Source organism: Salvelinus fontinalis, chromosome 15 (genome assembly GCF_029448725.1).
Source record: "Salvelinus fontinalis isolate EN_2023a chromosome 15, ASM2944872v1, whole genome shotgun sequence".
In the NCBI taxonomy this organism is placed as follows: Eukaryota; Metazoa; Chordata; class Actinopteri; order Salmoniformes; family Salmonidae; genus Salvelinus; species Salvelinus fontinalis.
Genome location: NC_074679.1, coordinates 22,318,737 through 22,343,016, shown reverse-complemented (window position 1 = coordinate 22,343,016; position 24,280 = coordinate 22,318,737). Strand labels below are relative to the sequence as shown.

Below are 24,280 nucleotides of genomic sequence, written 5' to 3'. Positions count from 1 at the left end.
CACTGACTCACCCAGACACTGACTCACCCACCCAGACTCACCTAAAAGTGGCTTGTAGAGGTTGGTGAGCTTGGTGAAGGAGGGGAAGAGGTGAGGAAGGTAGTACTTCTTGAACAGACTGAAGAGAAACCTGAAGCCGGTGTCCTGGTTGTCTTTGTTCCTCCACTCTAAACTAGACGCCTTTCAGACACAAAGAGACACACCGAGTCACTACTCAGCCAGACAAGAGACCCAGACAAGCTCTGTACTGGATCCCTTACTTTGTTTTACAGTAAAGACCTAATTTAATTGGATCGTGCATTTTGAAAGTATTCAACCAGGGCCACATTCGGATTCAGCCAGTGTCGTCTAGATAGGACTGTTTTGTAGCTGGAGCCTTACCTGGACAACCATGAACTTAAGCAGGGTTTGGAGGATGTAGCAGGTCTGGTCGTCTGCCAGCTTCTCCCCTGGCACAGCTGGCACCAGTGGGGTGATCTCCTCAGGCACCACCTTGGCTGTTGTGGGAAAGAGAGAGCGCGAGAGGGAAAGAGAGAGCAAGAGGGAAAGAGAGAGCAAGAGGGAAAGAGAGAGCAAGAGGGAAAGAGAGTGAGAGACACACACTGATGAACACAAAACAGTTCTAAACTTTCTGAGGAGTGAGGACAACCTTCATCTCACACCAGCAGCCTACTTCATGAAACATTCAGTGTAATTCCCCAGGACCCAGACAATTACAGTCAACAGTACCAGCTCAATTTGCACAACTTCCAGTTGGTACTGAAATAGGACTTAAAAAGAAGCTGGGACACATTCAGATGTAGAGGCAGGGGACCAGAAGATGGAGGAGGGGAGGGCACGCTGAGTGACGTTGAGAGGTCTCACCATCGGGTGGGTTGGAGAAAGGGTTGTAGATGATGGTATCCAGGGTGCAGGGTCCTCTGGTGGAGGGCACGGCAGGGAAGCCTGGCACCAGGCAGGCAAAGATGAGGAACTGCTCCTCTGCACAGTTATTCTGCAGGGCCTGCAGCCACAGCAGGAACAGACGAATTCCCTCACATCTGATCTGCAGGCAGGAGGACATTGGACAGGTTACTATACACAGAACAGGATCAGACTGCTCCGTATCCTTCACAGTCATGTAGGAGAAAAATGTAAGGGTTTGTGTGAGAAAACTCACAACAATTCTTACCTTGAATGAGTTTCCAGTGTGCAAAAGCTTTTTCAGAATAGAACCTGAAATGGAAAGCGAGCGAGCATGAACAACAGAACAATCCTGACACCACAGAACAGATATATCTTCCACCTGATGTGTCCGAGAGATGCTAGACATTGCTCTGCACATTGAACATCCACATCGATGGGGCTGTAGTGGAGCGGGTCGAGAGATTAGAGTTCCTCTGTGTCCACGTCACTAAGGCTCTATCATGGTCCACACACACACCAACACAGTTGTGAAGAATGCACGACAACACCTCTCCCCCCCCAGGACTCTGAAAAGATTTGTCATGGGCCCTCAGATCATCAAAAAGTTCTACAGCTGCAGCATTGAAAGCATCTTGACTGGCTACATAGCCTCTTGGTATGGCAACTGCTTGGCACCCAACCGCAAGGCGTTACAGAGGGTGGTGAGTACGGCCCAGTGCGTCACTGCCATGCAGGACCTCTATACCAGCGCAGGGCTCTACGCTGATCTTTTTGTTTTACAAGGAGCACGTGTGCGCCTAAGTTGCACACAAAGAAATTTAGGAGCTCAATGAAAAATATTTGAGGGAACTAGCTATTTTCTTTGTAGCAATGGTGCACGTTCATGAATCTGCGCTCAGTGTACTCTCCACGGTACTCAGGGGCTGCTGTACAGTGAAATTGCAGCAATCATCATCTCGTTGATATTTTTCTTGGCGCACTGGTGTTCCTAATCAAAATGCGAGTTTGCACAGCAAAATATTTAGGCGCATATGCGAGTAAAATGGTCGTACTGTAGAGCCCCGAGGCTGTGTCAGAAGAAGGCCCCGAAAAATTGTCAAAGATTCCAGCCACCCAAGCTATAGACTTCTCTCTGCTACAGCATGACAAGCGGTACCGATGCACCAAGTCTGAAACCAACAGGACCCTGAACAGCTTCTACCGCTAATCAAATGGCTACCTGGACTACCTGCATTGACTCTTTCTTGCACTAACTTTCTTACACTGACTATGCACACACACTGGACTCTACCCAAACACTCACACACACACACACACACACACACACACACACACACACACACACACACACACACACACACACACACACACACACACACACACTGGACTCTACCCAAACACACACACACTGGACTCTACCCAAACACACACATATACTTACACCCAAACACACACACACTGGACTCTACCCAAACACACACACACACACACACACACACACACACACACACACACTGGACTCTACCCAAACACACACACACTGGACTCTACCCAAACACTCACATATACTTACACCCAAACACACACATGCACACACACACTGGACTCTACCCAAACACTCACATATACTTACACCCAAACACACGCGCACACACACACTGGACTCTACCCAAACACTCACATATACTTACACCCACACACACACACACACACCCACCTCTACCCAAACACTCACATATACTTACACCCACACACACACACACACACACACTGGACTCTACCCAAACACTCACATATACGTACACCCAAACACACGCGCACACACACACACACCCACCTCTACCCAAACACTCACATATACTTACACCCACACACACACACACACACACACACACACACACACACACACACACACACACACACACACACACACACACACACACACACACACACACACACACACACACACACACAGAGTCTTATCTATCCTGTTGCCTAGTCACTTCACCCCTTCTATATGTACATAACTACCTCAATTGCATAGTACCCTACACAACGACTCAGTACTGGTACTTCCTGTATATAGCCATGTTATTACCTAGTACCCTGCACAACAACTCAATACTGATACTTCCTGTATATTATTTTGACTCGTTATTGTTATTCGTTATTCACTGTGTATGTATTCCTCGTGTCACTATTTCTATTATTTATTGATTTTAATCTTTAACTCTGCATTGTTGGAAAAGGACCTGGAAGTAAGCATTTCACTGTTGGTCTACACCTGTTGTTTACAAAGCATGTGACAAATACAATTAGATTTGAGCTACAGTTAACACAGAGAGAAGAAAGTCTGTCTGTTCCATCAATACATATTGACCTTGGATGTGGTGATAAACCAGTCAGGGAGGGAAGGCTGCTCATTCCCCTGATGAAAATCAACATCAATTGCCTGGTGTGCATTTATGAAGCCAATCAGGTCTGTGGTAATCAAATGAGACAATACTCTGATTGCTAAATGCCTGGTTCGCCACTCATCAGGTTAAATCAATGACGCTCCCTGTGTTGGCTAAATGAAGAAAGAAAAAATTGCTCCAAGAGAATGGAAATGAGAGGGAAGGAGAGAGAGAGAGAGGAAGATGGATCGAGATCAATTTTTCACCAGGTAATGGTCTGTGTAACTGCTTGTTTCGCTCGTGGAGGGATCACTGAAACACACCACTGGGGCCTGTCTTACTGGATCTGACTGTAGGAGTTCCTCAGCTCCCGGTCCTCCTCTCTAATTATAAGCATTGTCATCTACCCACTTTGGGCAGTAGGGTCAATAGTAAGCAGTTGTCTAGGTGAGATGTGACTTCTTAAAGCTGGAATCCATAATGGTGAAACTGCCAGGACCATTTGGAATATTTAAATCAAATCTAATTTTATTTTTCACATGCTTTGCAAACAGATGTAGACTAACAGTGAAATGCTTACATACGGGTCCTTCCCAGCAATGCTGAGAGAAAGAAAAGAGAAAAAAATGAAAAGTAAAACACATTAATAAAAGTAATAATAAATACACAATGAGTAATGATAACTTAGCTACATACATGGGGTACAAGTACTGAGTCTATGTGCAGGGGTATGAGGTAGGAAAAAGTGAAGAGACAACAGGATAAAATGCAGATAATCCAGGTAGCTATTTGGTCAACTATTTAACTAATTATTTAGCAGTCTTATGGCTTTGGGGTAGCAGCTGTTCAGGGTCCTGTTGGTTTCAGACCTGGTGCATCGGTACCACTTGCCATGCGGCAGCAGAGAGAACAGTCTATGACTTGGGTGGCTTTAACATTTATTTTTCCTCAACAAAACAATGAATACAGTTTTTTTCCTCAGACATCACTGCACGCGCAATAGAACAGCAGAATGTCTTTTTTTTTTACCACACTGCTCACCTTCATTTAGTCAGGAAAACAAAAACACTAACAAATGCGCCTGGGGAAACCAGTGGTGCTGTTTCACCGTTCAAGCATTCTATTCAAACACCTACATAACCCAGGAGACCATCCCAGGGAATAGCATCAGCTGAATTATGATGTGTGCTGCAAGCAGCAGGGAACTTTCCTAAAAGGGTGAGGGAAGGAGAGACAGGTTTTAGCTGGTGATTTGTGGACCGGGGAGCAGGGTGCGTGTTTGGGGACTGCTGAGGGGGGGGGTGAGCTTCCATATTTGGAGTAATAAGCCCCAGGGGTGATTGGCTGTCTCACCGCTTTAGCTGCGAAACGACTGACAAACAGAAGATTATAATTGAGGTTATTGCTGGTTGCGAGGGTCCTCCTGCTCGCGAGGATGAAACTGAACGAAGCATAATTCAATTACCAATTTGCATTTCAAATTAGGATCTCATTTGCATTTTTCATTTACTTCTCCTTCCACTCCTAATTATTTTCTTCTTACACGAACCGTTTAAGCGTGGTTGTGCTGATAATCTGTGCTTCTGTGGTTTATTTTGGTGGTTGTAGCAGCAGGAGGGGAGAGAACAGGCTTTTGACTACTGTACCCAAGCAGAAGAATGCAAACCTTAGCAGTGTAGGCCTATTCAAGCAGGCTAAAGTACTGTAAATACAAACTTAGAAACAGCTGATGAAGTGGTACATACCTATACTGTGGAACTGCCATCGACTGTAGATTTTTTCTGGTAGAAGTTGCAGAATTTTCTGGAAAACATGAGAAATATAGTGTAAGTATTAGCAAAATCTCCAAACAGATTAATCACTTATGGGAAAACAGTCACAGAGACAGAGCAAAGAAACCTGATCACAAAGGGAGAAAGGAAAGTAAACATTTACTCAATAAGCTTTAAACAACTCAATGAGGTGCTACTTCGATCCAAAACTGTGACAATTGTGCTAAGGGACAATGATGTACACACACCAAACGTATGGCCTTGTTGACAAGCTGCTCAGCCATACATCCTAAAAGCAGGCCAGAAGTAGAGCAGCCATGTCAGTCAGTCAGTCAGTAGTCACTACTCGCCTCCTCCTCCTGTGTACGTGTCTCTGGCCTGCTATCGGGATGGCCCTGGTGACAACGCTGGAAATGTCATCACCTTGCCAACCATAGATTAACAACTCAATTAGAGCGTGCTGACCTTTCAGCAGGCTATCATTATTCCTCCACTGAGGGACGGGTTAACTGGGGGATGGATGGATGAGAGGAATGGGGGGAGAGAGGGATAAGAGATGACACCACTGTGGAATGCGCAGTGTGTGGCAGCCAGTCAGATAATGGCCAGTGCATTGTGGGTAATTGATGAACCACTTGGTTCACCACTCATTGCCCCTCATCATTGACCCAATAAGACAAATACCATTTGCAATTCAGAGGTCTAAAGCCCGGTGCTCCTTTGAGAGAGAGATACAGAGAGAGCAACAGATGAGAGAGGAGAGAGGAGAGAAAGAAGAGAGCTGAGAGAAAAGAGAGACCTCTGAAGATTAAGTCCTCAACAGCAGTAGCAACACATGTGAGCTGAATTTGCAGTGAGTCTTGAGAAAGGAAGAGTCCATACTTGCATAGCATGTCTCCACAGCCGGGAGAGAGAGACCAGAGCCAGGATCAGTGGCCAAGAGGAGAGCTGCCACACCACATTATGCTGTGACTTAGTGGCTTCCTCACGTTTGTAGTACTACCCTCTGTATTTCTCTGCTCCTCTTTCTCCCTCTCCTCCTTCACTCTCAGTCTCAATCTCTCTGTATGTCTCCTCCTCTCTCTGTATGTCTCCTCCTCTCTCTGTATGTCTCCTCCTCTCTCTGTATGTCTCCTCCTCTCTCTGTATGTCTCCTCCTCTCTCTGTATGTCTCCTCCTCTGTATGTCTCCTCCTCTCTCTGTAAATCCCTCTCCGTGATAGAAACATAAATCTGACAGACAGCAATCACTCCTGGTGCCTGCCTGTGGGACTGTGTCCCTGTTTCCTGGTTGACTCCTCTCTGATTCCGAGCATGATGACACGTCCCCCTCTCTATTGCACCTATTGATGCAGGTTGGAATTAGACATCTCCAGTTCCCAGCATGGACACACTCCTTGGAGCAGAGACTCCCCGCGGTGGTGGGAATGGCAGCTACAACAATGGGACAATATTGGCTGATATGAAGCTCTATAAGACTGACAAAGGGGCTGAGCGTAGTGGGCCGTCGGAGTTACACTACTCTAATCTGGAGCTGTACTCCAGGCATAAATATGGGGCCTTACGGAAGGACGCCTCCAACTCCAACCACATTTACAGTTGAAGTCAGAAGTTTACATACACTTAGGTTGGAGTCATTAAAATGTGTTTTTCAACCACTCCACAAATTTCTTGTTATCAAACTATAGTTTTGGCAAGTCGGTTAGGACATCTACTTTGTGCATGACATCCGACTTCAACTGTACATGATCCACACTTACACCATGCCCAAATCGGACGTCCTCAAATTGATTTTGTCCCCCCACACAGAACGCGATCACAACACGCAAGTTGAAATATCAAAACAAACTCTGAACCAATTATATTTGGGGACAGGTCGAAAAGCATTAAACATTTATGTCAATTTAGCTAGCTAGATTGCAGTTGCTAGCTAATTTGTCCTATTTAGCTAGCTTTCTGTTGCTAGCTAATTTGTCCTGGGATATAAACGTTGAGTTGTTATTTTATCTGAAATGCACAAGGTCCTCTACTTCGACAATTAATCCACACATAAAACAGTCAACCGAATAATTTCTACTCATCTCTCTTTATATGGCGATTGGCATCTAACTTTCATAATAAGGTGTATTACCACAACCTATTTCAATCACCCATGTGGGTATAACCAATGAGGAGATGGCACGTGGATATCTGCTTCTATTAACCAATGAGGAGATGGGAGAGGCAGGATTTGCACCACGTTCAGCGTCACAAATAGAACTGACTTCTATTTTAGCGCTTGGCAACGTAGACGCTCGTTGGCTCGCGCTAGCAGTGTTGGGTGCAATGATTGAATAACATGTATGTGTACATTTATTTTTGCGACGCGAGCGGTGTGGTCTGCATGTTAGGTTTCCAGCCACAGGGTGAACATGACACTTCTACCAGAGGTGTCCCACAAGGGCTTTCCAGCAGTCACAGACACCCTTAGGAGAACAATGCAGACTATGTTTTTTGTCATTGTGCCACTGATTGAAGCTTAATTTGACACAACAATGAGAAAGTCTGGAGTTTCAACAAGAGAGAGAGAGATTTTTGTAGGGCAGTCAGTCCCTGTTTGTTTTACTAGATAGAGATAAACTGATGATAATATTCAGTGACAACGGAAAGTACTCAGACCCCTTGACTTTACCCACATTTTGTTAGGTTACAGCCTTGTACTAAAATTGATTAAACATGATCTTTTTCCTTCATCAATCTATAAACAATACCCCATAATGACAAAGCAAAAACAGTTTTTTAAATTTATTAAATATAAAAAACAGAAATAATACATTTACATAAGTATTCAGACCATTTACTCTGTACTTTGTTGAAGCACCTTTGGCAGCATGATGCTACAAGCTTGGCACACCTGTATTTGGAGAGTTTCTCCCATTCTTCTCTGCAGATGCTCTCAAGCTCTGTCAAGTTGGATGGGGAGCATTGCTGCACAGCTACTTTCAGGTCTCTAAAGAGATGTTCAATTCAAGTTCAAGTCCGGGCTCTGGCTGGGCCACTCAAGGACATTTAGAGACTTGACCCGAAGCCACACTTGCGTTGTCTTGGCTGTGTGCTTAGGGTCGTTCTCCTGTTGGAAGGTGAACCATCGCCCCAGTCTGAAGTCCTGAGCGCTCTGGAGCAGATTTTCATGAAGGATCTCTCTATCCTTTGCTCCGTTCATCTTGGTCTCGATCCTGACTAGTCTCCCAGTCACTGCCGCTGAAAAACATCCCCACAGCATGATTCTGCCACCACCATGCTTCACCGTAGGGATGGTGCCAGGTTTCCTCCAGATATGATGCTTGGCATTCAGGCCAAAGAGTTCAATCTTGGTTTCATCAGAGCAGAAAATCTTGTTTCTCATGGTCTAAGAGTCTTTAGGTGCCTTTTGGCAAACTCCAAGCGGGCTGTCGTGCGCATTTACTGAGGAGTGGCTTTCGTCTGGCCACTCAACCATAAAGGTCTGATTGGTGGAGTGCTGCAGAGATGTTTGTCCTTCTGAAAGGTTCTCCCATCTCCACAGAGGAACTCTAGAGCTCTATCAGAGTAACTATCGGGTTCTTGGTCACCTTCTCCTCCAATTACTCAGTTTGGCCGGGCGGCCAGCTCTGGAAATAGTCTTGGTGGTTCCAAACTTCTTTCATTTAAGAATGATGAGGGAGGCCACTGTGTCCTTGGGGACCTTCAATGCTGCAGAAATTTGTTGGTACCCTTCCCCAGATCTGTGCCTCGACACAATCCTGTCTCGGAGCTCTACGGACAATTCCGGGGCTTGGTTTTCACTCTGACATGCACTGTCAACTGTGGGACCTTATACATAAACTGGTGTGTGCCTTTCCAACTCATGTCCAATCAATTGAATTTACCACAGGTGGACTCAAATCAAGTTGTAGAAACATTTTAAGGATGATCAATGGAAACAGGAGGCACCTGACCTCAATTCTGAGTCTCATAGCAAAGGGTCTGAATACTTATGCAAATAAGGAATATCTGTTTTAAAAAATAAATAGGAAACATTTCTAAAACCTGTTTTCAAATTGTCATTATGGTGTATTGTGTGTAGATTGCTGAGGAGTACATTTATTTAATCCATTTCAAAATAAAGCTGTAACGTATCAAAATGTGGAAAAAGTCAAGGGTTTGAATATTTTCCCAAGGCACTGCAGCCTACAGCCTATCAAATAGTAGTCTGGATTTAGGCCCACTGGTTAGCCTAAGTAGCCAAACAAAGGATAAAAAAAAAAAAAACATTTTTCTATCTACATTCGGTCTTAACAAGTTTATTAGACGTGCAATCTAGCACATACTGTATTATAGAGACATTCAAGAAATGTGTTAATTCTACTCTCTAACCAGTAGCTGGCAGCAACACAATACACTGCAGCTCCTCCTCAAGCTAATGATTACCAATCTGATCAGATTCACATAGGCCATTCCTCTTCACTCCAAGTTAAAGGGAAACTAAACTGAATTCGCCGACCCTTACATTTCATAGAATATCTTTTAAAAAATCCAGTGACTGTTGCACAACAGATACATTTGGACAAAAATAGCAACCTGCAAAATGCAGAACTAAGCCTTCCTCTATACAGCAATGGATCACAGGAAAACTTAGGCCCAGTCTACACTGCAAACCTACATAGTAAGTAGAGTAGGCATAAATTTACTGGAACGAATTGCAAAAATCACTGAAGCTGGAGTCTTATATCTTACTCTAACTTTAAGCATCAGATGTCAGAGCAGCTTACTGATCACTGTACCTGTACACAGTCCATCTGTGGCACACCCAACTACCCCATCCCCATATTATTAATTACCCTTTTGCACCCCAGTATCTCTACTTGCACATCATCATCTGCACATCTATCACTCCAGTGTTAATGCTAAGTTGTAATTATTTCACCTCTAGGGCCTATTTATTGCTTTACCTCCCTACTCTTCTACATCTGCACACACTGTACATAGATTCTTCTATTGTGTTCTTGACTGTACGTTTGTTTATGTGTAACTCTGTGTTGTTATTTTTGTCGCACTATTTTTCTTCATCTTGGCCAGGTCGCAGTTGTAAATGAGAACTTGTTCTCAACTGGTCTACCTGGTTAAATAAAGGTGAAAGAAATAAAAATGTGTATAACATTTCATCCAAACACCTGTCAATCCTAATCCGAACAGGAGAGGAGGAAAACGCAGAACATATGGACAGTACATGCATGTTCATTATCCTGAAGCATGTTGTCGATAACAAGCTAATAAAAAGCTTTAAGCTCTTCCACCTTTGATGTGCACCAAGGGGGAGATGAGGCCATTAGCACAGAGACAGAGACCGAGTAGAGGTACTGATGGGCAGCCATGATACAGGTTGATATTATTTTATTCATGACCTACTTGGACAATTTACATACCCAGTACTTTAATGGTCTGGCTCTGCACTGAACAATTAAACAGTCATCAATCCCGGCCAATCGTACTGTAAGACTAGCCCAGTAAATAATGAGAGCTGTGCAAGCCAAGCACTGTCCTTGTCCCCTCCTCTCCCTGTATTCTGGACATAGACTGGGGCTTTCCCAGTATGGACAGCAGAGCAGACCTGAGCTCAGAGTGCTGAGTCAGGGGCTGGATGACAGATGGCTGGGTCAGAATCAGGTCGCAGCCAAGGGACTCAAACTGGGGAAGCAGACGCACACAGTCGCTCTAAAAAGGTCCCCTGGTCACAGAACCACAGGTTCACAGCCAGTCCCATAATCCCTAGGACAGCCTAAACCCATTCCAGACTGGATCTCAATGTTGGTTGGTGTGCTGTCCACTGACCTGTCACCTGTGCCCTGGGGAGGGTCAGTGGGTCATGTGACCACAGAGCTCTGGTCTTGTGACAATAATGATGACAGAGGTCTAGAGGAGTTTCTGTAACTTCCACCGACACACACGCTGTAATTAGGGCAGCTCTTCTACAGCGTTTCCCTACTGTAGCTTGCCCACCTACTCACATTTGCTGTAATTCCTACTATTCCTAGGGTTTTACAAAATTAAGGCAGTTACAATTTTAAAAACATTACAATACATTTGCAACAGACTTCACAACACATTAAGTGTGTGTCCTCAGGCCCCTACCTAGATACCACATATCTACAACACAAAATCCTAGTGTACGTGTGGGTATAGTTTGTATGTTATTGTGTGTTTGCGTCTGTGCCTGCTGTATGTTTGTGTTGCTTCACAGTCCCCGCTGTTCCATAAGATGTATTTTTATCTGGGTTTTTAAAAAAATGTAATTTTACTGCTCGAGTTACTTGATGTGGAATAGAGTTCCATGTAGTCATGGTTCTATGAAGTACTGTGGAATAGAGTTCCATGTAGTCATGGTTCTATGAAGTACTGTGCGCCTCCCATAGTCTGTTCTGGACTTGGGGACTGTGAAGAGACCTCTGGTGGTATGTCTTGTGGTGTCTGAGCTGTGTGCCAGTAGTTCAAACAGACATGTCAATACCTCTCATAAATAAAAGTAGTGATGAAGTCGATCTCTCCTCCACTTTCAGCCAGGAGAGATTGACATACATATTATTATTGTTATCTATCTGTGTACATCCAAGGGCCAGACATGCTGCCCTGTTCTGAGCCAATTACAATTTTCCTAAGTCCCTCTTTGTGGGACCTGATCACACGACTGAACAGTAGTCCAGGTGCGACAAAACTAGGGCCTGTAGGACCTGCCTTGTTGATAGTGCTGTTAAGGCAGAGTAGCGCTTTTTTATGGACAGACTTCTCACCATCTTAGCTACGGTTGTATCAATATGTTTTGACCATGACAGTTTACAATCCAGGGTTACGGCAAGCAGTTTAGTCATCTCAGCTTGCTCAACTTCCTCATTATTCAATTCAAGATTTAGGTGAGGTTTAGTGAATTATTTGTCCCAAATACAATGCTTTTAGTTTTTGAAATATTTAGGCCTAACTTATTCCTTGCCACCCATTCTGAGATTAACTGCAGCTCTTTGTTAAATGTTGCAGTCATTTCAGTCGCTGTAGTAGCTAACGTGTATAGTGTCGAGTCATCCGCATACATAGACACACTGGCTTTACTCAAAGCATGTTGTTAGTGGCATGTTGTTAGTAAAGATTGAAAAAGGTAAGGGGCCTAGACAGCTGCACTGGGGAATTCCTGATTTTACCTGGATTATGTTGGAGAGGCTTCAATTAAAGAATACCCTCTGTGTTCTGTTAGAAAGGTAACTCTTTATCCAATATATAGCAGGGGGTGTAAAGCCATAACACATACGTTTTTCCAGCAGCAGAGTATGATCGATAATGTCAAAAGCCGCACTGAAGTCTAACAAAACCCCCCAATCTTTTTATCATCAATTTCTCTCAGCCAATCATCAGTCATTTGTGTCAGTGCTGTGCTTGTTGAATGTCCTTCCCTATAAGCATGCTGAAAGTCTGTTGTCAATTTGTTTACTGTAAAATAGCATTGTATCTGGTCAAACAACATTTTTGCCAAAAGTTTACTACGGGTTGGTAACCGATTGATTGGTCGCCTATTTGAGCCAGTAAAGGTAAAGTAAAGATTTTCTTTATGTAATTTATCTTTGTTTCTTCTTCTTTTTATTCAGTTTAGTCACGATTTCTCAATTTGCAGTAGGTTTGCCAATCGGTTGTGTAGCCAGACTTATTTGCCATACCTTTTGCCTCATCCCTCTCAACCATACAATGTTTTAATTCCTCATCAATCCAAGGGGATTTAACAGTTTTCAGAGTCCTTTTCTTAATGGGTGGATGCTTCTTAGTAACTGGAATAAGCAATTTCATAAATGTGTCAAGTGCAGCATCTGGTTACTCTTCATTACACACCACGGACCAACAAATATTCTTTACATCAACAACATAGGAATTACTACAAAACTTCTTGTATGACCTCTTATACACTATATTAGGCCCAGCCTTTGGAACTTTGGTTTTCCTAGATATGACTACTATATTGTGATCACTACATCTGATGGATTTGGATACTGCTTTAGAGCAAAGATGTGATCAATATATGTTGATGATTTCATTCCTGTGCTGTTTGTAACTACCCCTGTAGGTTGACTGACAGTTTGAGGCTCCCTCGAGTGGGCAGCCTGTTGAAAGCCAGTCAATCTTTTTTTTAAAGAAAGAAAAAAATAAAATATACCTCTGTTGATTTCACAGACAGAATCTTTTCACACGTTATCCAGATACTGACTGTTAGCACTTGATGGTCTATAGCAGCTTCCCACCAGAATGGGCTTTAGGTGAGGCAGATGAACCTGTAGCCATATTACTTCAACAGTATTTAACATGAGATCCTCTCTAAGCTTTACAGGAATGTGGTTCTAAATATAAAAACGGCCAAACCTCCACCTTCGGCATTTGTCTTTTCTGTAGATCTTATAACCATGTATTGCTACCACTGTATCATCAAATGTATTATTTGTGTGCGTTTCAGAGATTTATCTGTTACTAGCAAATTAGAGATTTTATGAAACTTGTTTCATAGTGGGGAGAACAAGTATTTGATACACTGCCGATTTTGCAGGATTTCCTACTTACAAAGCATGTAGAGATCTGTAATTTTTATCATAGGTACACTTCAACTGTGAGAGACGGAATCTAAATCTAAAAAAATCCAGATAATCACATTGTATGATTTTTAAGTAATTAATTTGTTTTAGATTCCGTCTCTCACAGTTGAAGTGTACTTATGATAAAAACTACAGACCTCTACATGCTTTGTAAGTAGGAAAACCTGCAAAATCGGCAGTGTATCAAATACTTGTTCTCCCCACTGTACATATGCTGACGTGGGCTTTTTTTAAAAACATTCTGGGATGCTTGATTGTTTTTATTGCTTTACTGGGAAGCTTAGCAGAAGTAGACATGCTCATGTTATTTATGTTAGTGCAAAGTGAGCTGCATACAGTGGACTTCCTACCAGGTCTCACCGCCTCAGTGCGAGCACTATGACTCTGGTTCATAGGCACATGATTACGGCATACAATAACTGTGGGCATTCAAGTACAGCAGCAAATAATCTGTAATTAATTGAAAAGTGTGTAGCATGAAGACTTATGTCCACAGGTCTAATATTATAAGTTAAGTATTCTAGAATAAATTAAGGCTTCAAGTTCACATTCAAGTCAAGTGCTACACACACACACAAAACCTATAGCAGATACAACTACATTCAGCCGTGGGACAATTTCTTATTGGGCAGATGGTCAGGAACATAATGACAAATAATTTGTAGACCGCAAATTGATAGCAGGAAGTCCAAACAGATATAATATTATAACCCCCACCTAAAGCGTCTACATCCGGTCTGGACACGTTATGTGAACTACTGCAACGACCTCGTCATTAACTGATCAGCCCGCTCGTAGACTAAGATACTGTGTAGTCAGTGTGTACCTACTCTAAAGTATGTAGTGTCGGCTGCAGTGGCCTAGCCAAAGCCTGCTCCCTCTTGGCAGTGAGGGCAAAGTGAGGAGGTCATATGGAGAACAGGTCGAGGCTGGGAGAAAGCAGGCATTATGCTCACTGCCCATCTGGGTGTGAAGGCAGGCGAGTGTTTTATGGGAGGCAGGCAGGGTTTATCAAGTTGAACAAAGGTGGTATTCACAGCATGACTTAGCAAACACGCAGCGTGTCCTCTGCTTTTATGTCTGGCTGTGGAATCTCCTCTGATGGTTGACTTTGAATGTGTGATGCACTGTGAATGTGATGCGTGTGGCTGAGCAGAATCTGTCTGTTTTGCAATAGATAAGTGAGTGAGATAATTAAAGAGAAAACAGGCATTGATTTTACCGCCAATAGGTTGTTCAAAACATGGACTGAATAAGTGATATTTTCAGGGACAGACATTAAGCTGTTACTGAATATTTACTGCACGTGGTGAATTATAAGGCATATGTAAAGGTATGCTATGACATTATGTGGAGTAGAATACAGGTTCTCAGTCTGTAGACCAGAGTAGGATGCGGTGCACCCACACACACACACACAACACACACACACACAACAGCGCAATCTGTTGTGGCGGGTGTCTCAGTGGCACCAGACACAAAGAGAGCAGAGAGGTGGTGGAGTTGGCAGGTGACGGCAGGGGTGGAGTGTGGGATGCTGGGTTTGGGGAGAACAAAAGACTTCCCCTCCAGCCACCCATTACTGCTCTAGCAGGTTCCGCTACACGGGGGATGATCCCCCAGCCACCCATTACTGCTCTAGCAGGTTCCGCTACACGGGGGATGATCCCCCAGCCACCCATTACTGCTCTAGCAGGTTCCGCTACACGGGGGATGATCCCCCAGCCACCCATTACTGCTCTAGCAGGTTCCGCTACACGGGGGATGATCCCCCAGCCACCCATTACTGCTCTAGCAGGTTCCGCTACACGGGGGATGATCCCCCAGCCACCCATTACTGCTCTAGCAGGTTCCGCTACACGGGGGATGATCCCACAGCCACCCATTACTGCTCTAGCAGGTTCCGCTACACGGGGGATGATCCCCCAGCCACCCATTACTGCTCTAGCAGGTTCCGCTACACGGGGGATGATCCCCCAGCCACCCATTACTGCTCTAGCAGGTTCCGCTACACGGGGGATGATCCCCCAGCCATCCTTGGAAACAAATCAAATCGTATTGGTCGTGTACACATATTTTGAAGATGTTACGCAGGTGCAGCGCAATGCTTACACATTTTCAAAAGTTATTGATTTTCGGCTGTAGGTAATAATGCAAGAAACGTTCTGAGCAAATAATGTACGAAATAACAAACCAAAAAAGTCATACTGCAAAGTTGGTTAAGAGCTAGAAACAGGGAGACCATGTCTGTCAGCGCCGTCTTGTCTCAGTCAAAGGGGGTCACATACTGTACCACGATGACAGTACCGCCAGATCAAAACCATGAATCAAATCAAAGTTTATTTGTCACGTGCGCCGAATACAATAGGTGTAGACCTTACAGTGAAATGCTTACTTACAGGCTCTAACCACTAGTGCAAAAAAAGTGTTAGGTGAACAATAGGTAAGTAAAGAAATAAAACACCAGTGAAAAGACAGGCTATATACAGTAGCGAGGCTACATACAAACACCGGTTAGTCAGGCTGATTGAGGTAGTATGTACATATAGATATAGCTAAAGTGACTATGCATATATGATGAACAGAGAGTAGCAGTAGCATAAAAGAGGGGTTGGCGGGTGGTGGGACACAATGCAGATAGCCCGGTTAGCCAATGTGCGGGAGCACTAATTGGTCGGCCCAGTTGAGGTAGTATGTACATGAAGGGTTTGGGTGGGGGGGGGGGGGGGGGGGGCACACAATGCAAATAGTCCGGGTAGCCATTTGATTACCTGTTCAGGAGTCTTATGGCTTGGGGGTACAACTGTTGAGAAGCCTTTTTGTCCTAGACTTGGCACTCTGGTACCGCTTGCTATGCGGTAGTAGAGAGAACATTCTATGACTGGGGTGGCTGGGGTCTTTGACCATTTTTAGGGCCTTCCTCTGACACCGCCTGGTGTAGAGGTCCTGGATGGCAGGCAGCTTAGCCCCAGTGATGTACTGGGCTGTACGCACTACCCTCTGTAGTGCCTTGCGGTCAGAGGCCGAGCAATTGCCGTACCAGGCAGTGATGCAACCAGTCAGGAAGCTCTCGATGTTGCAGCTATAGAACCTTTTGAGGATCTCAGGACCCATGCCAAATCTTTATAGTTTCCTGAGGGGGAATAGGCTTTGTCGTGCACTCTTCACGACAGTCTTGGTGTGTTTGGACCATTCTAGTTTGTTGTTGATGTGGACACCAAGGAACTTGCAGCTCTCAACCTGCTCCAATACAGCCCCGTCGATGAGAATGGGGGCGTGCTCGGTACTCCTTTTCCTGTAGTCCACAATCATCTCCTTAGTCTTGGTTACGTTGAGGGATAGGTTGTGATTCTGGCACCACACGGCCAGGTCTCTGACCTCCTCCCTATAGGCTGCCTCGTCGTTGTCTGTGATCAGGCCTACCACTGTTGTGTCGTCTGCAAACTTAATGATGGTGTTGTAGACGTGCTTGGCCATGCAGTCGTGGGTGAACAGGGAGTACAGGAGGGGACTGAGCACGCACCCCTGTGGAGCTCCAGTGTTGAGGATCAGCAGATGTGGTGAGGGTAGGCAGATGTGTTGCTACCTACCCTCACCACCTGGGGGCGGCCCATCAGGAAGTCCAGGATCCAGTTGCAGAGGGAGGTGTTTAGTCCCAGGATCCTTAGCTTAGTGATGAGCTTTGAGGGTACTATGGTGTTGAAAGCTGAGCTGTAGTCAATGAATGGCATTCTCACATAAGTGTTCCTTTTGTACAGGTGGGAAAGGGCAGTGTGGAGTGCAATAGAGATTGCATCATCTGTGGATCTGTTTGGGCGGTATGAAAATTGGAGTGGGTCTAGGGTTTCTGGGATAATGGTGTTGTGAGCCATTACCAACCTTTCAAAGTACTTCATGGCTACGGACGTGAGTGCTACGGGTCTGTAGTCATTTAGGCAGGTTGCCTTTGTGTTCTTGGGCACAGGGACTATGGTGGTCTGCTTGAAACATGTTGGTATTACAGACTCAATCAGGGACATGTTGAAAATGTCAGTGAAGACACCTGCCAGTTGGTCAGCACATGCCCGGAGCACACGTCCTGGTAATCCGACTGGCCCCGCAGCCTTGTGTATGTTGACCTGTTTAACTTATTTCGGTTGGGGGCAGTATTGAGTAGCTTGGATGAATAAGGTGCCCAGAGGTGCCCAGAGTAAACTGCCTGCTCCTCAGTCTCCATTGCTAATATATGCATATTATTAGTATATTTGGATAGAAAACACTCTGAAGTTTCTAAAATTGTTTGAATGATGTCTGTGAGTATAACAGAACTCATATGGCACGCAAAAACCTGAGAAGAAATCCAACCAGGAAGTGGGAAATCTGAGGTTGGTCGATTTTCATCTCAGCCCCTATTCAAGACTCAGCCCCTTCCACTAGATGTCAACCATCTTTAGAAACTTGTTTGAGGCTTCTACTGTGAAGGGGGGCTGAATGAGAGGGGAATGAGTCAGAGGTCTGCCAGCAGCCACGAGCTGGTCACGCGCATTCACATGAGAGGTAGCTCCCGTTCCATTTGCTTTTCTGAAGACAAAGAAATTCTCCGGTTGGAACATTATTGAAGATTTATGTTAAAAACATCCTAAAGATTGATTCTATACATCGTTTGACATGTTTCTACGGACTGTAATGGAACTTTTTGACATTTCGACTGCAACTAGTGAACGCTCTTCGTGAGTTTTGATTTGTTTACCAAACGCGCTAACAAAAGTAGCTATTTGGACATAAATTATGGACATTATCGAACAAAATCAAACATTTATTGTGAAACTGGGATTCCTGGGAGTGCATTCTGATGAAGATCATCAAAGGTAAGTGTATATTTATAATGTTTTTTCTGACTTCTGTTGACTGCACAATATGGCGGATATATTTTTGGCTTGATGGGCCTCTGAGCGCCGTACTCAGATCATTGCATGTTTTGCTTTTTCCGTAAAGCTTTTTTGAAATCTGACACAGCGGTTGCATTAAGGAGAAGTTTATCTATATTTCCATGTACAACACTTGTATTTTCATCAACATTTATAATGAGTATTTCTGGAAATTGATGTGGCTCTCTGCAAAATCACCGGATGTTTTTAGAACTACTGAACATAACGCGCCAATGTATACTGAGATTTTTTTATATAAATATGAACTTTATCAAACAAAACATACATGTATTGTGTAACATGAAGTTCTATGAGTGTCATCTGATGAAGATCATCAAAGGTTAGTGATTCATTCTATCTCTATTTCTGATTTTTGTCTTTGGCTTGAAAAATGGCTGTGTTTTTCTGTGACTTGGCTCTGACCTAACATAATCGTTTGTGGTGCTTTCGCTGTAAAGCCTATTTGAAATCGGACACTGTGGTGGGATTAACAAAAAGATTACCTTTAAAATGGTATGAAATACTTGTATGTTTGAGGAATTCTAATGAGATATCTGTTGTTTGAATTTTGCGCTCTGCACTTTCACTGGCTGTTGTCATATCGATCCCGTTAACGGAATTTTAGCCCTAAGAAGTTTTAAAGGTCTTACTCACGTCAGCTACGGAGAGCGTGATCACACAGTCGTCCAGAACAGCTGATGCTCTCATGCATGCCTCAGTGTTGCTTGCCTCGAAGCGAACATAAAAGTGATTTAGCTTGTCTGGTAGGCTCGTGTCACTGAGCAGCTCGCAGCTGTGCTTCCCTTTGTAGTCTGTAATAGTTTGCAAGCCCTACCACATAAGACGAGCGTCGGAGCTGGTGTAGTATGATTCAATCTTAGCCCTGTATTGACGCTTTGCCTGTTTGATGGTTCGTCGCAGGGCATAGCAGGATTTCTTCTAAGCTTCCGGGTTAGAGTCCCGCACCTTGAAAATGGCAGCTCTACCCTTTAGCTCAGTGCGAATGTTGCCTGTAATCCATAGCCCACCGGAGACACGTCAACCAGGCCCAGACATGGTTTGATGGAGGGGGAGCCTGTAGCCTAGTTTCTCATTGTTCCTTGGAGAGCCGAGAGAATTGGAGCTAGTAGCTTTCTACTTTTAGTGAGGAACCTGAAGTCTTACAGGAATTCATTCCAGAGACATTCTTTATTCTTAGCCCGTCTGTCAAACAGCATTAAAGTGTGTCACAAGCATGGTGTACTCACTAATGGCTTCGTCCCTGCAGCCATCCAGTCACACACAGCTCTGTGCTGTCTGCTTATTTTATGGTTGATTGATTAGCAGAACTCAAACTAATGATATGGATTTGCCACTGTAAATAGGGCCATTGCAGCACATGATGTCATCATACAAATGTATACAAATTTAAGTATGTGAGTACAAAGACACCGCACAGAATCAACAACAGGCACATTCCCTCCCTTGAGATCAGAAGAAAACAAACCTGTGCACACCTTTGAAGTTTAGTTTATTAGTTCGACCATTTAAAAAAACAAGCACACATAAAACTTGAAAAAGACATACATGCACATTAATAAAATCATTGAGGATAACACACAATAAAGTCTGGGACTTGTTTCCATTGTGGTCCCTCTTGAGACAAGATGGCTAGACAAGATTGAACACAGTATGGCAGTGAAATAATAAAACAAAAACAGAGAAGAAGAACATCTATCTCATCATTCCAGTTACATCATAGGGGTTATTCATATGGGCACAGAGGACATATTTTGACTTTATTTTAAAGCTGCCCAGAGAGGACGTTGTTTTTATGGGCAGAGGCAACTCATTCCATTCTGAGGCTCCAGTATACCAGAAAGTACCTTTCCCAGCATTACTCCTGAACCTGTAAAAGCACACATCAGCATCACCTGATCTGGTGCTGTGATTGTGTGCATCCCTAACACGAGGAAAGTAATCACTTAGATATCTGGGCGCAGGACCATAAATATTCCTGTAAACCAAATTTAGTCTAATCTGGGACACCCTAGCCTCAACAGGTAGCCAGTTTAGTACCTGAAAGCAGCTCTTGCCTATGTGAGTATGTGGACTCACCTTCAATACTACCATGATAAGCTTATTCTGGGCTAGCTGGAGCTTCCCCTTCATCAGTTTAGATAAGTCCCCAAACCAGGAAGTACTAGCATAGTCAAAATGGCATTGAATGAGGGCAGTAGCTAGCACTTTCATGGAGTCCTTATCAAGTAGCTTGGACTTTCTAGCCAAAAACTTAGTCCTGGCATTAACCTTCCCTAGCACCTTATCGGCCATGCTCACACCTCCCAAGCTTCCATCAAGGATACATCCCAAGTAGCTAACAGAGGTTTTTGTAGTCAGCACCCCCCCCCCCCCCCCTAACTCAACTCTGCTTCAGTTTTCCATAAGTGCAGAGATAGCTTATTATCTCCAAGCCATTTGCTAATGTTAGTAAGCTCTGTGCTAAGTCTGCTCTCCAACATAGTTTTACTTTTGTGAGACACCAGAAGTGTAGAGTCATCCGCATAAAGAAAAAGAAAGCAAGAACAACAATCTTTCATATCATTAATATACAATAAAAACAGCAGAGGCCCAAGCACGCTCCCCTGCGGAATGTCACAACTCATTGGTTTTTCCTGAGACAGTGAACCATTAACGTCGACTACTTGCTCCCTTCCTGATAAATAGGACTTTACCCAGCCTAGAGGGATACTGCTTAACCCCAGTGCCTCCAGTTTGAAGATTAGGAGACAGTGGTTAACTGTATCAAAGGCCTTCTGTAGGTCAAGCAGTACCATTCCACACAGATTTCCCTCATCAGTCTCTTTCCTGATGAAGTCAGTCAAGTAAAGCAGACATGAATCAGTGGAGTATGTTTTTCTAAAACCCGACTGAAAATCATACATTAGACCATGTTTGTTAACATATTCATACATTTGCTCATGTACAATTCTCTCCAGGATCTTTGATGTAACACAGAGGATAGATACAGGCCTATAATTCCCAGGGTCAGACTTTATCCCCTTCTTATACAGAGGTATAACTTTAGCTTGTTTCATGTCCCTGGGAAAGGTACCTTGTTCAAGAGAGAGATTAACGATATGCGTAATACAAGGGCCAATTTGCTCAGCAGAATCTCTAAGAAACCTTGCAGGAATATTATCCAGGCCTCTGGCTTTGGAGCATTTAAGCTCTGCCAACATACTGACTGTTTTGGCTGTTGCTACCTTTGCAAAAGAAAAAGAGTTTGGCTGAACCCCTAACTCTACATAATACTTCTTGACTTGGTTGCTTCCATACAAACCAGAACTGGTGGGCAGCTTGCTAACCAGCTTGCTGGCAACAGAAGTAAAAAATAATAATAGTTGAATTAATTTGCAACCTCTACTTTTTCATATACCATCTCCCCGTTGATGTTCAGCCCAAAACTGTTTAGTTTGTTTTTGGTGGTACTACTACAGCCTAGTTGCTTAAATGATTTCCAAAGCTTTTTAGGGTCATTTTTGTTCTCAATTATTTTCTCAGCAAAGAAACCCCTCTTAGCTTCATCCATCCTCCTCTGTGCTTAATTTCTGTGACGTTTATATAGGACAAAATGATGCTGCTCTTGAGAGTTCTTAAACTTTTTAAATGCCTTATTCCTTGCTTGGATAGATTCTAGAATCTCATGATTAAACCAAGGGCTAGATCTCTGCTTTACCCTGACCCGTCTAATGGGAGCCATCATTCACCACATCAAGGAATCTACATTTAAAGGCTTCCCAGGCACTGTCTACCCCAACACTATCTAGCACAGGTGACCAGTCAATTTTACCCACTTCCTCACTAAACTTTAACAGTATTTTTTGAGTCCACTGATTCTAACGGTTTTGTGACATTTAAATAGATCTTTAAAAATCCTCCATGTGCAAAATGTAATAAAATGATCACTGATTCCATAGACTATTACTCCACTCTGCAATAATTTAGATTTATCAGACACCAATATTAAGTCAATCGTACTTTGCACTGTTTCACATATCCTGTTGGGATACCTTCTTTTGAAACCTTCTATGAGCTTATTCCAAGCCTGTACAATCTATCCCCTTACACTGTAAAGTGAATCATTTTTAGGGCTAACACAAAACGACACACATTAGTGCTAAGTGTATGTGTGCTCGAAGGTAGACATGGATATCAAATCCATACAGTATACAGTACATCCATACAGTATATCCATACAGTGCACAGTACATCCATACCCACAGTACATCCATACAGTACAGCCATACAGTACATCCACAGTACATCCATACAGTATACAGTACATCCATACAGTATACAGTACATCCATACAGTATTCTCAGAGAGAAGGGAACACAATGTGTCAGCTGAAGATCAAAGCTCTGTCCGTATCAGTCCTGTACACACCACTCAGAGTGAGCTTATCTTCTCAGCACACTGGAAAAGCACACGGCCACTGCAGACTGGAGCTAAAAGGGGACACACTAGGGTTAAGCTGCTTTCAATATTAGTTATTTTTCAAAGGATAACCTTTAAGTATTTAAAAGGCATGTGGAATCTGAAGCCATATGACTGTGTGTAGACAGACTTCTCATACTGTAGAGTCAGGCTGAGAAATCCAGACTGAAATCTAGCTTCATTCCACATGGACAGACAGAGAGCACTTCCTGTCAATAGCAGGCTGGATGTCAGCTTGACTGGGGCCCAGGTTTAAAAATGCATGGAGATAGAAGTTCAGTCAGGCGAAAGTGGAGGTAAGGTATTACAAATAGAGTTTGAACTCAGTTTGTTAAAGTTCTCACTCAACAGTCAATACAGGAGAAAGACTGAGCAGCCTACTAGGTCAATAACATACAGAGGACACTGCATACACCTGCAATACCAACATGCCAATAAAGCACATGACACATACATCATGTTCTGCACCTCACACCAGTAACAGTGTGTGTGTGTGTGTGCCTATATCGAATCTTCCATTCCTCTCAAAAATTTTAGAAAGAGCTGTTGCGCAGCAACTCACTGCCTTCCTGAAGACAAACAATGTATACGAAATGCTTCAGTCTGGTTTTAGACCCCATCATAGCACTGAGACTGCACTTGTGAAGGTGGTAAATGACCTTTTAATGGCGTCAGACCGAGGCTCTGCATCTGTCCTCGTGCTACTAGACCTTAGTGCTGCCTTTGATACCATCGATCACCACATTCTTTTGGAGAGACTGGAAACCCAAATTTGTCTACACGGACAAGTTCTGGCCTGGTTTAGATCTTATCTGCCGGAAAGATATCAGTTTGTCTCTGTGATTGGTTTGTCCTCTGACAAATCAACTGTACATTTCGGTGTTCCTCAAGGTTCCGTTTTAGGACCACTATTGTTTTCACTATATATTTTACCTCTTGGGGATGTCATTTGAAAACATAATGTTAACTTTCACTGCTATGCGGATGACACACAGCTGTACATTTCAATGAAACATGGTGAAGCCCCAAAATTGCCCTCGCTAGAAGCCTGTGTTTCAGACATAAGGAAGTGGATGGCTGAAAACGTTCTACTTTTAAACTCGGACAAAACAGAGATGCTTGTTCTAGGTCCCAAGAAACAAAGAGATATTCTGTTAAATCTGACAATTAATCTTGATGGTTGTAAAGTCGTCTCAAATAAAA

General features: G+C 43.6%; 1 protein-coding gene across 7 annotated transcripts in view; it reads right to left on the bottom strand.

The window, feature by feature from the left end:
* The window catches only part of LOC129811546 (ral GTPase-activating protein subunit alpha-2-like), a 197,779-nt gene that overhangs the window by 112,824 nt on the left and 60,675 nt on the right, over positions 1-24,280 (bottom strand). For all 7 annotated transcript variants that reach the window (XR_008752897.1, XM_055862943.1, XM_055862946.1 and 4 more), the window contains exons 4-8: positions 5,048-5,105; positions 1,172-1,215; positions 865-1,045; positions 382-497; positions 42-180 (exon numbers count right to left, since the gene is read on the bottom strand). Coding sequence is in view for 6 of the 7 variants with exons in the window: in XM_055862943.1 (XP_055718918.1) it covers positions 42-180; positions 382-497; positions 865-1,045; positions 1,172-1,215; positions 5,048-5,105 (538 nt within the window). In the remaining variant the exon portion in view is untranslated. The remainder of the gene's footprint in view (positions 1-41; positions 181-381; positions 498-864; positions 1,046-1,171; positions 1,216-5,047; positions 5,106-24,280) is intronic.